Source organism: Juglans regia, chromosome 15 (assembly GCF_001411555.2).
Source record: "Juglans regia cultivar Chandler chromosome 15, Walnut 2.0, whole genome shotgun sequence".
Taxonomy (NCBI): Eukaryota; Viridiplantae; Streptophyta; class Magnoliopsida; order Fagales; family Juglandaceae; genus Juglans; species Juglans regia.
Genome location: NC_049915.1, coordinates 17533006 through 17547167, shown reverse-complemented (window position 1 = coordinate 17547167; position 14162 = coordinate 17533006). Strand labels below are relative to the sequence as shown.

General features: G+C 35.7%; 2 protein-coding genes across 3 annotated transcripts; both read left to right on the top strand.

Annotated features, from left to right (window-relative positions):
* Positions 1-6255: 6255 nt before the first annotated feature.
* Positions 6256-9914, top strand: LOC108993245 (glutamine synthetase nodule isozyme-like). Its single transcript, XM_018968095.2, has 12 exons — positions 6256-6519; positions 6987-7026; positions 7142-7245; positions 7345-7393; positions 7517-7623; positions 7759-7846; positions 8345-8473; positions 8599-8673; positions 8790-8843; positions 8934-8971; positions 9132-9291; positions 9555-9914. Exons 1-12 carry the CDS (start codon positions 6446-6448, stop codon positions 9705-9707), a joined length of 1071 nt encoding a protein of 356 aa, XP_018823640.1. The 5' UTR covers positions 6256-6445; the 3' UTR covers positions 9708-9914.
* A 609-nt stretch (positions 9915-10523) lies between these two features.
* LOC108993246 lies at positions 10524-12775 on the top strand. Of its 2 annotated transcripts, none has more exons than XR_004798443.1 (2): positions 10524-11994; positions 12500-12775. XR_004798443.1 is itself a non-coding variant. In XM_018968096.2 (2 exons), the coding sequence occupies exons 1-2, from the start codon at positions 11802-11804 to the stop codon at positions 12505-12507; spliced, it is 387 nt and encodes a 128-aa protein (XP_018823641.1). In that variant the 5' UTR covers positions 10538-11801; the 3' UTR covers positions 12508-12775. The 2 variants fall into 2 exon arrangements, 1 of the variants encoding a protein (XP_018823641.1); XM_018968096.2 differs by having other exon boundaries at positions 10538-12180.
* Positions 12776-14162: the final 1387 nt, after the last annotated feature.

The window sequence follows — 14162 nt, the reverse complement described above, 5'->3', positions numbered from 1 at the left end:
AAGACTCAACATACTAGTTTGTTCGAGAATTCGCTTTATATTTGCTTGGTTAAGGCTAGCTCGTTTATGCACAACTTGATTTGTACTTAGCTTGAGTCGATTCAAGCTTGATCATATATCTATGGATATATATATATATATATATACATATTTATTATATGTGTTTATAATTTATTACTGTATATTAAAATTCTTTCATACGTATATGCATATGGATTGTATGTATTGTTTTTTTTGTAGATAGTTTTATAACGTTTATTTTCCTTTTTATGTTTTTTTAGAAATAATTAATAATGGACTATAACCACACTGTTCATAAAAAAGTTCCTAACTCCTTTTTTTGCAAAATCTTTCCTTTATCTATTTTTTTAATTGCAAATCATTGTACATAATTAAACCCGCGCGTTCAATTAATAGTAGTTATAATATCACCATAATTGCGATTAGTAAAATCAATTATACCACCAGTATTGCTTCTTGTAATTTTTGACTGGAGTAATTAGAAAGTCCTACTACGAACTTTGACTGATGGCAATCATTTCTATTCAAAACCTTACTTAGAAATCCATATTTTTAACTTATTCTACTAAGCATATACAAATATCATCTACGTGAAATATCATATATGTGATAACATTTATAAATGAATATGTAACATCTAACTTGGTTATTTATGCTTAGATTTTAAGTTTTTCGAAAATTATAGATTAATTAGTATACCTAAGTACTTATTAGTCATGTAGCAGAATAGATTTTGAAACCTAAAGTGACAATATTAAGTACGAAACATTTTTATTATTGTAACAGCCTGCTAGAAATTTCATGATAGAATTTCTATAGGTTTTAAGGACCTTGTGAAAATACAGTAAGTTTTCATGATGCAATCAATCACGTATGTTTTAATCTGTCAGCATGGTCAGAGCTATCATTTACTTTGGTGCCAGAAGCGCGATTTTATTTATTTGAGATAGTTAGAAGTGTTAGTTTAAGATATGATTTGCGCCATTAGACTCAGTTGATTATTTAGGATTTCACGGCTCAATAATTCCATTTTTAGTTTTCGGATGTAATCTTGTCTGCAAATGCATTTTGCTTATTTCGAGACATTTTGGAATTAAAATTCAATAAAAAAAATTGCACACTTAGATTTGTATGACTATTTAGATTTTTACAGTGTAAAATTTATTTCTCACTTTCTCGAAGTGAATAGTAACCTCAATAATAGCATTCGGTGTAGTGTTTTCAAAATCACAGTGTGAAATGTTTAAATTAGGTTAGAGAAGTTTTATTTGGACACTTGGCAAGATCTTAGCCACACTTGGTGAATAGTATTAGAAACTTGGCAACATGAGGAACCATTAGATAGATTTGTGAAGGAAATCAAGGTGTGAGATCATACCACCTAAGCAAAATCCTACTTTCTATCTGATCAACCAAATTGTGCCGAACCAAAGATGATTTCAACCCTAAACCTTTGGAATCCATTTGAAACCCCAAAAGTTTGGTTGAAACCGAAACCCTAAACGGTTTCCTCAAACCCTAAAGTTGGCTTCCAAATCATTTTTTATCTGATTTCTAGCATTGTGTTTAATCACTTGATTAAATCACTTCCACATGCCATCAATTCATCAAATTCTTGCTATGACATCATTATCCAACCTTTTAAACCTTGAAATTTGATTGGGCCAAGAAAAATTGGATTTAAGTTTGATAGCATCTCAAACTCTAACCAAACCCCCTTTAAACCCCAAATTGAAGCCCACTTGGTTAAGGCCCACGAATTTTGCCACATTGACAAAGCTTCTTAAGGAAGTTCCTCCCCACATGCCAGGTCATCCTCTGCCCTTGGCAGCACCCAAATAGTGCCTTGATGTGAGAGGGAAGTCCACCTCACCACCCTCTATACGTCACGACAGCAACAATCATTCTCCCTCACTATTCTTCACTTTTTGTGATATAGGCATCTCCAATCAAAGGGTCATTCAAGCCCATACCTCCCCCCTCCAAAAGTCTAGAGTCATGCCAGACACCCTTCATTTCATTTCATCACTTTTCCACCTCGTTCTTAGAGAGAAACCCTTAACAGCTCTCTTGGGCAGATTTTTGAGTCGTTTTGCATGGTAATTTTAGACCCCTTATAAGTATTTTCTCGCGATTACTCTTTCATGAAAGTTTTTCTTATTTGAGTTTAGTTTCCGTGGATTCTTATTTGTTTCATTTCTTGGTCATTTGATTGGTCAACATTTGTTTTAACTATAAAAAGGTCATTCTGGGCGTAAATCTGGACAGTATTATATTTTGGAGTTTTTGACCAAGTTAATGGACATATCTTCGTCCGAAATTTTTATGGAGTGTTTTAAACATTTGTATATGAATGTTAATTGAGGATTTGTTGCATGACTAAAGATTTTGATGAAAGACTTTCTTAGATCTAGAAATTTAAAAACTGGAAGATGAAAAATAGTTTCTGTTTTGAGAAAATTTGAATATTTCGTGGTTTAATCTGACTTCAATGCCTTTGATATTTTTATATGCATGTTTGGATGCGAGTTTGAAGATTTTTGGTATTATTTTCAAAGATATGAATTTTTATGCAAGAGGATAGTCGGTTAGGCCAAAGGATTGGTGTTTTTAACTATATCCAAGTTTTGGGTTGTTTTTAGCCATGTGATTTTAAGTTTAATGGTCGGATTTTATTTAGGACTCATTTTTTAAACCATGTGATTTTTTTTTATGATCTAATCTTTTTAAGCCATGGATCAAGTGATTGAGTTACTAGGCTCTCTCTCTCTCTCTCTCTCTCTCTCTCTCTCTCTCTCTCTCTCTCTCTCTCTCTCTCTCTCTCTCTCTCTCTCTCTCTCTCTCTCTCTCTCTCTCTCTCAATAAGCTTCATCTTGAGCAAAGCCTATACAAACGGCACAAGCTTGAGCTATACTACAGTCGAGTAGCTCAAAGCTCGGCTCAATTCGACTATGCTCAGTTACAATTTCGTGCGGAGGAATTATAAGATTTGTTTGGATGTTAAGAGTATCTTAGATGATTTAGTTTATCTGTGAATAGTAATGAGTTAAGATGTTTGAGTGGATTTTGTGGGTCCTATTGAATTGTGTTTGTATGTATAAACTTAGTTGATATATATTTAACCTTTTTATGAAAAATTGAAAAGGTAGGGCTTCTATCAATAATTAGTTTCTTGTTATAGTGGTTGAATAATTATTTTATTTATATGTTTTACAAATAAAAGTCTCATTAGTGAATAGTGCTGAGTTTAGATGAAAAAAGTGAGCTTATTTCACATGAAGTAAATTATGTGTTTGGATGGAAAGTATATTCATCCGTATAAAGATAATTTGAGATAGTCTTACCATCCATATGCAACCTAAGTCTAAAAACACACAAACTCAATTCTAGCTCTCGTTTTCCTCTTGTTTTATCTCTCGCCTCTGTAAGCAAATCGCCGCTTCCAGGAGTTTGCTCGGTTCGTTGGGGGGAGGAGGTTTGAAGCTTTGGCTTCACCCACCTCCCTCCCTTGCTAGCCTTAGTCTCTGCTTTAGGTTTTTTTTCCCTGGCTTTTATGTTAGTTTTTCACCGGTGGCATCGAAACTAGGTGATCTGCTGCTTTCCAGTGAGCAAAGTCTGACACGCGCCCCGCCATCAGCCTCCCCAGGCGCCGATCTTCAAGACAGCAGAAGAAATCTGCCCATTCGAGTGGCGCATAAACCTCATGCGCAGTCTATACCGATCTGATCAGCGGAGTCAGATCTTCCTATTTTGTCCTTTCAACCCTCTCCAGGTGTGGCGCGTGTACTGCACGCACCGCCACAAACAGTGGTGGCCCCTCACTCGGGATTCGTCTCAATTTTTGATTGCTACACTATGTTCCCGCTTTCTCTAACCGAAGATCAAGTGAAAGTGGATGTGAAGGTTCCTTCCAGCCAGTCCAAACCAACACGTTGCAACACACCTCTTTGTACTGTGGCTTCTAGCTGCAGGTTAATAGTCTGTTCATCAAACTATTCAAAAACCGTCTTTAAGCGGTCTCCCCTAGTGGGAATTGGGTGGGAGTCAATTTTTTTTAGCTCTGATCACCCCATTTGTTATCTTATTTTTGTGTTGTAATGTGTATTGGCTTTGGGAAGACTGTAGATGACTCCCACCCCATTGAATTTATGTCTTGTATCTGTTAGTTTATTTATAAATATTTACTTGCCAAGAAAAAAAATAAAAATGCAACCTAAGTCTTTATTGGTTTGGATGCTCTGAATTGAGCTCCAACACGCCAATGCAATTATGCATGTGTTGTCGGTCAATGATTAAATATATATGGGATGGAAATAAAAATGTGAAATTGTATTTGTATCTTTTGTCAAAACTTGATAGTTTAGAGTATAAATTGTCGAGTTTGATAATTTATTATCAATTGAAAATTCTGAGTTGTAAATTGTCCAATCACTTGCTATATATGGGATGTGGACTTCGAAGTTTCTAGAAAGTGTTAATTTGAGCTCTCATTACAAGTCATAATTAAGTTGTTTACTCATTTTAAAATGATACAATTTAAATCCTCTTGCTTTCTCACTAATTTAATAGAAAACATGTCCCATTGAAATAGCTAATGCCGCAATATATGATAAAATTGTTCCATTATCAAGTCATATAACGCATAATCTACATCACTTAAATGATAAGATTTATTTCATAAGTAACACACAATTGAGATTTATGTGTCAAATCAAATTATGCCATATAAACATTTACTATGTGAGCTTTACACATCGGCTTAAAATCGAGACTTTCGATTTTTTCAAATTCGATCTGTTTTTCCAATTTACCATTTACAGGTGTGGCACTACATAAGTTTAGTATTATAATTTTTTTAACATTAAATTTAATTTTTATAATTTATTATTTATTATTAACAATTACTATTTCATTATTGTCTAATTATACTAGTATAAGTAATGTCTAATTTATTGGTGAAATTAACTTATCAAAAGTAAGTTTATATTAATAACTTAATATTAATGTTCATTTTAAGATAAAATTTTATGTTATATTAATTTATATGTTATATCAAATGTTATATTAATTTTATGTTATAAGATTAATACACAATGAATAATAAGATTAAAATTTCATGTTATATTACTTATCAATTTAGCATATAATATATATAATATAATATAACAAATTATATAAAAATGTTTATATATAATATAAAAAATTAAAAATATATATCGGTTTGATTCGGTTCAAATGGATTTTTAAAATATGAAAACCGGTACTAAACCGGTTTAGGACCGATTTCGATTCTTAAGAACTGATATCAGACTGGACCAATTACAAACCGGACCGAACCCGATGTAATCGATTTTCAAATATTTTTTTACACCCTAAATACATGTGTTGGAGAGGTAAGTATTAGGGCGGCTAATTTTTTCATTCAAAATTATAAGTTAGAGTTGAGAACCTAATTCATTCAGCGAACGAATTGGTTAGTGTTGATTCATATACAACGTAAAAATCAATTTGACACAATTCAAATTGGATATTCTACCTTCGAAATTGTTAATTTTTATTACAATTTATGAACATAATACAGATATAATACAAGAATTGGTGGATTAAGGCTGAGAAATTTAACTCAATTAACCAAACAAGTGGCATTAAGATTGCTTTTACACATAACATAAATTTAACTTGACATGATCTAAACTCGGAAAGAAATTGCCATCCCTAGGCTTGGAAAGTATGATCGAGAAAAACTTATATAAAAACTTATAAAAATTAAGACTAATAGTCATTTCCTTAACTATAAATAAAAAATAAATAAAAAAAATCGATCACTTCTATGGATAAGAATTCTCATTCTAACTTTTTCCTAATTAATTATATAACAAAAAAGATTAAGGGCATGTTTAGACATTATAAAACTTCTCATAATTTCATTCACATACATCCCTCAAATACAACACTTTTCAATTTCAAAATTTTAATTTATTTATCTAATCATCACTTAATTATTATTCAAACACAAAAATCAATACAATTTTTATAAATTTTAAAATAAAAATATATTAAAAATATATTTAAATAATTTTTAAATTTCTATAATATTTTCATTTAATTTTTCTTTCTACTTTTCTTAAGAATTAAACTATTTAACTCAAATTATTTTACTAATATTTCACGAAATTACGAGATCCTGCAAGTGTCAAACATGCACAAAACCACTTCCTCCATCTTCGGCCAGGAAGTCGTTGTCACTTGTCACTTCCAAATAAGGCCAAAAGCTTAAGCGCTTAAAAGTACAACTATCGTACGTCTCTGCATGGTGCTGAATCCGAGCCTGATCATTTAACTAGTCTTCCTCTTTTTTATCGCTAAATCGCCTGTTGGGTGCAACATCTTTCTCTCATTTGTTCTTCTTGTTATTGCTGTGAAAATGTCTCCGCTTTCAGATCTTGTCAACCTCAATCTCTCCGAGACCACTGAGAAGGTGATCGCCGAGTACATATGGTGAGCATTCTCAGATCTTAATGTCTCTTTCTCATTGCTTTTTTGTTCATTTTAAATTTCTTTCAATGTAAATGAAGAATCACCTTGATAGATAGTGCCTTTTTCATTGAAGTTGGAGTAGTACCTTTCTGTTTCTGGGTACATCCCATTGTTGTGATATGGCTGTGTTTTTCTTGGAGCTTTTTCTGCTATGCATGATTCGATTACCTGCTGCATTCTTGTTTCATGATAGGGTATCATTCACTGATATCTGTCGTTCTGTTACTGCGTCTCTCGCTATACATCTCTCACTGATCATATGATTAGTATTATTTTTCAGCTCTCTCTCTCTCTTAGTTTTTTTTTTCTTTTTACAATGATCTCTTGGTCGAACCGATTATCTTTGTAATATATTTTTTCTCTGTTTTATGTTTTTCTGTTCTCGTGTTAAAATTGATCCGGTAATCAGTCTATTAATTTATGAACAGGATCGGTGGGTCTGGTATGGACATTAGAAGCAAAGCCAGGGTAACGTCTCTTCTTCTGTTCGTTTCTTTTTCTTTTTTGGTATTTATATAATAATGTTTTTTATGTTATGGCTTATGGTTAGTTTTTTTTTCAATAATTATTTTCGATGGAACAGACTCTTCCTGGACCAGTTAGTGATCCTGCAAAACTTCCAAAGTGGAACTATGATGGTTCTAGCACAGGCCAAGCTCCTGGGGATGACAGTGAAGTCATCTTACAGTATAATGGACCACACACTCTCTCTTTCTCTAATAATTATTTATTTCTCTATTCCTTTTGACAATTGGGCTTTTTTTTTTTTTTTTTGTATTAAAATAGTCCCCAAGCGATTTTCAGGGATCCATTCAGGAGGGGCCATAACATTCTTGTAAGTATTTTTCACTTAATTAATGTGAACTTTGGTTTAACTTATTGAACAGACAGATTTTTTGTTATTGTCCATTACCAGTAAAATTAAGCTGTTTAATTATTATCGAATTTAACTCCATAGGTTATATGTGATGCCTATACCCCGGCCGGAGAACCTATTTCAACAAATAAGAGATACAATGCTGCAAAAGTTTTTAGCCATCCTGATGTTGTTGCTGAAGAACCTTGGTATGTTCTAACTTTTGGGGTTTCGAGTATTTCTGTGACAAGTTCTATCCTTTTCTTGTTTATAAATCTTTTTTGTTTGTATATTTATCCTCGAATATGCATATAGTTTCTCTCAAGTTTAACGTAAACAAACAGGTATGGTATAGAGCAGGAGTACACCTTGTTGCAAAAAGATGTAAAATGGCCAATGGGGTGGCCTCGCGGTGGTTATCCAGGACCACAGGTGACATATATTTCTCTTTGCCAATTTACAGTTTTTTGATTGTATGTTATTCGTTGTTTGACTACCTGATTAAGTCTCCAGTTTTTCTGGATTTCCCTGTTCCAAAATTCTGTTGAAATTAGAAATCCTGGCCTCTAGTTTGTCATCCTCAGTGTTTTATGTATCTCCTTACCCTAACTTGGTTACAGAAGTATCGGAATTGAGCAGGTCCTTAGGGTCTGGTTTCATTTATTTCAAGCCAGGAACGTCCTCTATAAAACATCTCGTGTATCCTTCAATGTGGCACTTCTAGCATTTAGTATTCTGAGCAACATGACCACATTTTTTATGGAATAGTCATGTTTGATACAAGAGCAGCATGCTGTTAATACTATATTTCATCTGGATTTGAGTGACCTTGATTCTAGTTGACTACTTTATGCTCATTTTCTCTGTTCATACAAGTCTTCTCCACGCTGTTTATGCACGGTGTAAGTGGAAGTGTGTGTTTGATTACAGGGTCCGTACTACTGCGGTGTTGGTGCTGATAAGGCCTTTGGCCGTGATATTGTGGATTCTCATTACAAAGCCTGTCTTTATGCTGGCATCAACATCAGTGGCGTCAATGGAGAAGTGATGCCGGGACAGGTAAAAGAAATTAATTTCTTGTTCGGTTTTTCTTTCGACTTCTGCTGTTTTGATCTTTGCCGATTTTCTCAGCTTCTATTTATGTGTTTAGTTCCAAACACTTACTGTCTTAACCTATTTTGTAGTGGGAATTCCAAGTTGGCCCCGTCGCTGGTATCTCTGCAGGAGATGAGCTCTGGGTTGCTCGTTATATTCTAGAGGTTATATAATCTAGTTTTCCTAACTGTTGAAATCTTAAAATGTGATGGTGATCGCTTTTTATTCAAACTTCATGGAAAAAACAATTTTCCTCAAGACACGTTTTCTGTATTGCCAGAGGATTACAGAGATAGCTGGAGTAACCCTTACCTTTGATCCCAAACCTATTGAGGTTAGATTGTCTCCGGTCTCTCATTGTGGGAATTACTTTGGTTTGTAAAAATTGTTTTGTGTATTAACTTTGACAAATCATTATCACCAGGGCGACTGGAATGGGGCTGGTGCTCACACTAACTATAGGTAAAGTACAAGATCTAGCATTAATAAATATTTGTTGTCAATATGTTCCCAATGGCTTGATGGAGTTGTGTAATAATATGGTTTGCAATAATGTTAATTTGCTTGAAGTTGTGTATATAATTGTGATATCTCTCTCTTGTTTTACTTTTGGTGAATTCAGCACCAAGTCCATGAGAACTGATGGAGGGTATGAAGTCATCAAAAAAGCTATTGAAAAGCTCGGATTGAAGCACAAAGAACACATTGCAGCTTATGGGGAGGGCAACGACCGCCGACTCACCGGAAAGCATGAAACGGCAGACATCAAAAACTTCTTATGGGTAAAAAGTTCCACCTCCATGTTTTAACTAATGGAATAGTTAGAAGAGAAGCATTCTTGAGTTTCTGGGGGGGGCATGTGATGTGAGGATTTCCCAACCAGAGTGATGATTTGCGATTCATGCACCTGTATTCTCATTCTGTATGGAATTATACATATGAATCAATTTCTAAAAGCTTTTAAACAAGAAACTGTTATCTTTTAGAGTGCTTTATTTCATAATTTAACACTATGCTGAATCCTTTTGCATCTGGTTATGGACAGGGAGTGGCAAACCGAGGAGCATCTGTTAGAGTCGGTAGAGAGACAGAGAGAAATGGGAAAGGTTATTTCGAGGACAGGAGGCCTGCTTCTAACATGGATCCATATGTGGTGACCTCCATGATTGCAGAGACCACCATCCTCTGGCAACCATGAGAACATTATTCAAACCATTACCTCGTGGTTGATCCTTTATCTTTGTCCCCAATGTTTGGCATTGCCATCTTTAAAAGGACCAGCATTACCAAGCTGTGCCCCCCTTTTTGTTCCATTTAGTATTTGCCTCTTCTTCTTGCCTGTGTTTGGACAAGAACAATGCATAAATGGGCAAATAATAATTGCGATCTTGACGTATTAGCCTAATAGTTATTGGCCATTGTTTCTGTTTGGTATCTTTGTTTTCTTATGTGAATAACTTGGAACTGAAACTGTCAATATGTTTTGGTGTCTTATGCGGATGCATGTATCCTACTCCTTGCTTGTTCTATGTAACTAAGATTTGAAGCCTTAAACGTAGATCGGATGGAAGAGAGCTTCCCTATGGGGTAGCCAGTTGACGCTTGACGCTTAGCATTTAGAACTCCTAGGTCTATACAAAGATATTATAAAAGTGAACTTAGTGGTTGGACTTATTTTACAATATGTGGGAACTTTGAGTTTATGACAGGTGTTGAAAGCAACTTTGTTTGTTATGGCAAACAGAGCCACGTTATCTTTGTCCTGGACCATGAATCTTCCATCATTCAACCTACGTATCTTTGTGGATAATGATGGCAGCACCACCTTCTTTTATCTTCTCTCTCTCTCTCTCTCTCTCTCTCTCTGTGATTCAACAATTTCTGCCCGATTGAGTCACGCATCCACCCACTAACAGATTGGCTTGAAACGTCATCATCTCATTCCGACGTGACATCAACATGCATAGACGTGTCATCCCAAGTAATCTTCTTCTTCTTTCATTTATTGTTCACTACTGATGCATGCTGAGCTCTGACATCCTTTGAAAGCCTTGACTCGAGAGAATTGCAATATTTATTTATTAGCCAGATTTTGCATTTAGTTGGCTTAATACACCAACTTTTAGAAGGATCTGTCTGATAGAAAAAGCTTCGATTCTTGCCTTTCATGGCGATTCAATGAGGTCTATGAGACTACGATCTACTCTTCAAAACTGCATGTTTGATCCAACAAGGCGAAACTGTGTTACACAGTTTGGTGTTTGTGGTTGAGAAGATACGCGGCCTGTGTTAAAAATATCACTGTATTTTTTAGGAATATTCTTTATGTGTATTTGCATTACTTTACATGTCAGAAGTTTGTTAGGATTCTTCTATTATTTTGCTCTCTGTCATGCCGAGGTAAGGTCTCAATTGTATAAAGCAGCCACTAAGGCCTCATTGTATTCAATCAATTCAGTGAATAAAGATTCTTCCATACAACTGTCTTTCCATTTTTTTCATGCTATCAGAGAACTCTTGAGAAAAGAGTTTTCCTTTCCTTCATTTTACTTTTTCTCGGTTGCCAAACAGCATTCATGGCTAACCCCAACGATCCTAACCCTCAATCAGTCACGAATGTTGATCATCCTTCAAACCCATATTATCTTCATTGTTCAGAAAGTCAAGGTGCCATGCTTGTTTCTCAACCCCTCTTTGTTTCAAGGGATAACTATCACAACTGGCGTAAATCCATGCTCATTGCCTTAGAGGCCAAAAACAAACATGTCTTCCTTGATGGCTCCATTTCTCGTCCCTCTGATAATGATCCTCTTTTTGGTTTGTGGTGCTGCTGCAACAAGATAATTTTTTCTTGGATTCTCAATGTTGTCTGCAAAGAGATAGCCAATGGCGTGCTTTACATAGCCAATGCTCAGGAGGTTTAGGATGATCTGCTTGATCGTTTTTCTCAAGCAAATTTTCCATGCATTTTTCAACTGCAAAGGCAGATTTTTAGCCTTTCTTAAGGTTCCCTTTCAGTTTTTGCTTGTTTCACTCTTCTCAAAGGCCTATGGGATGAGCTTAGCAACTATAAACCCCTACCTGTTTGCACCTGTGGTGCTCTCAAAGAAGTCATTGCTGCTCAGCACTCTGAGTATGTCATGCAATTCCTTGTTGGCCTCAATGAATCCTTTGCTGCTATTCGAGCCCAAATTCTCTTCATGATAACCCTTCCACCCATAAACCAGTTTTTTCCCTAGTCCACCAAGAAGAAAGATGGTGTGAAATCCTCCCTACTAACCCTATAGAACCCATGGCCCTTTTGTCTCGCCAAGACCCTAGTCGATCCACAAGACAAGCTCCTTCTCGTGGAAAGGACAGACCACTCTGCAGTCACTGTGGCTTCTTAGGCCATATTGTTGAACGCTGCTACAAGCTGCATGGATACCCACCTGGTTTCAAGTCTGAAAATAAAGCATATGCAGCTAACGTGTCTGCTACTTCAGGTTTTGTTCATGCTACTTCTGATTTTCTATTTAACCTTCATGTTTCTCCACCCGTGGCAGCACCTGCTATGTCCTTCACCCCAAAGCAATACCAGCAGCTTATCTCCCTGCTTAATTCCACCTTTGTGAAGCCAACAAGTTTTCCTGCTCAGTCTGCTAACTTAGCCTTCTCTCACAGCCTCTTAGGTACAACATGTTTTTCTTCTTCCCACTATGTGTCTTGCCCCTCCACCACTTGGATAATTGATACTGGTGCCTCGAATCATATGATCAATGATCTTTCTCTATTTACCTCTACTGTCCCTTGCTGTTCCATTGTTAAACTCCTAAATAACACCTCTATTTATGTTTCTCACAAAGGCACAGTTCAGCTTTCCCCTAATTTGATTTTACTCAATGTCCTTTGTGTTCCCATGATTTTCATTTTAACTTAATTTCTGCTAGCAAGCTAAGCATTGATTCTCACTTTTGCCTCGTTTTTTTGCCTGATTCCTCCTTGATACAGGACCTTAATAGCAAGAAGATGATTGGAGTGGGTGAAGAAAATGATGGCTTTTACTTTTACAAGCAGACTGCCTTGAATAACTCTATCTCTAGTATTCCTGTTGCTGCTTCTTGTTTTGATTTATGACATTGTCGACTTGGGCATGTTTCTGCCTCTAGGATGAGTTTATTACATAAACAAGATTCTAGCATTTCATGTTTAGACTCTTTTCATTGTACTACTTGTCCTCTGGCAAAATAGAAATGTTTACCTTTCAATATTAGCAATTCCATTGCATCTCACCCTTTCGATTTAATCCATATTGACATTTGGGGACCCCTTTCTGTTCCCACTCACTCTGGTTTTAAATACTTCCTTACAATTGTTGATGATTGCACTAGATGCACTTGGACTTGATGAAACACAAGTATGATACTAGATCCATTTTAGAATCCTATTTTGCTCTTGTATCTACTTAGTTTGGTTGTGCTATTAAAAATATACGTATTGATAATGACCTAGAGTTCCTAATGACTGAATTTTACAAATCAAAAGGATGCATCCATCAGAGATCTTGCATTGAAACCCCTCAACAGAATGTTAGGGTAGAAAGAAAGCACCAACACCTCTTAAACATTGCTAGAGCTCTCAAATTTCAATATGGGGTTCCACTCTCTTTTTGGGGTGACTGTGTTATGACTGCAACTTACCTAATCAATAGGATTCCCTCTCCTGTCATAGGTAACATCTCACCATATACTGCTCTCTATAAACATAGTCCATCCCTTAGTCATCGTAGAGTTTTTGGATCCCTCTGCTATGCCACAACACCTTTTACTCATAGACATAAATTCTCACCCCGTGCTAATCAATGCATTTTCATTGGATACCCTTATGCTACAAAAGGTTACAAGTTGTTTGAACTTGCCACTAAAAGTGTCTTTGTTTCTAGGGATGTAATTTTTCATGAGAATATTTTTCCCTTCCTCACTTTTGTTTTGCCACCCCAATGCACTGATAATTCCTCACTTGTTCTCCCCATTTCATTGCCTGATATAAATCTTGACAATACTTCCTTTTCTTATACTGATTTTGTTCCTTCACAGTCTTTTATTGATATTTCTCACCATGAACCTCCTCCTTCCCCTTCCATACCTCCTCCAATACCTACTCGTACCTCTACTAGAAGCAGAAGGATTCCTGGCTACCTGTCTGACTTCCATCACCAGCTCCTTCCATCTCAGACCTCACTCCAACATTCCTCTGCTGCAATTGGTCCTCTATAGGCAGGTAATCCTCATCCTTTAGCTTCCACTCTCTCTAATCATCAACTCTCACCTCCACATAGAGCTTTCATTTTAAATTTACCTACCATTCATGAACCCAAATCTTTTGATGAGGCCATGAGTTACCCTCACTGGAGAGAGGCTATGGTAGTTGAGATAGCAGTCTTAGAAGCTAATCAGACATGGCAATTGACCACTCTACTTGCTGGTAAGACCCCTATTGGATGCAAGTGGGTTTACAAAGTAAAACTCAAGTTAGTTGGGTCAATTGAGAGGTATAAGGCCAGATTAGTGGCCAAAGGTTATACCCAACTAGAAGGATTCAATTACTCTGAAACATTTTCACATGTTGTTAAAATGATATATGTTAGGACTGTTTTAGCACTTGCTTCAATTTT

Bases quoted from the DNA above. Each gene is read 5' to 3' on its own strand.
- LOC108993246 (XM_018968096.2), top strand. From the start codon at position 11,802: ATGGCCCTTTTGTCTCGCCAAGACCCTAGTCGATCCACAAGACAAGCT.
- LOC108993245 (XM_018968095.2), top strand. From the start codon at position 6,446: ATGTCTCCGCTTTCAGATCTTGTCAACCTCAATCTCTCCGAGACCACT. The intron at 8,474-8,598 runs GTAAAAGAAATT...CCTATTTTGTAG, and splicing joins GAGAAGTGATGCCGGGACAG to TGGGAATTCCAAGTTGGCCC. The intron at 8,972-9,131 runs GTAAAGTACAAG...TGGTGAATTCAG, and splicing joins GGTGCTCACACTAACTATAG to CACCAAGTCCATGAGAACTG.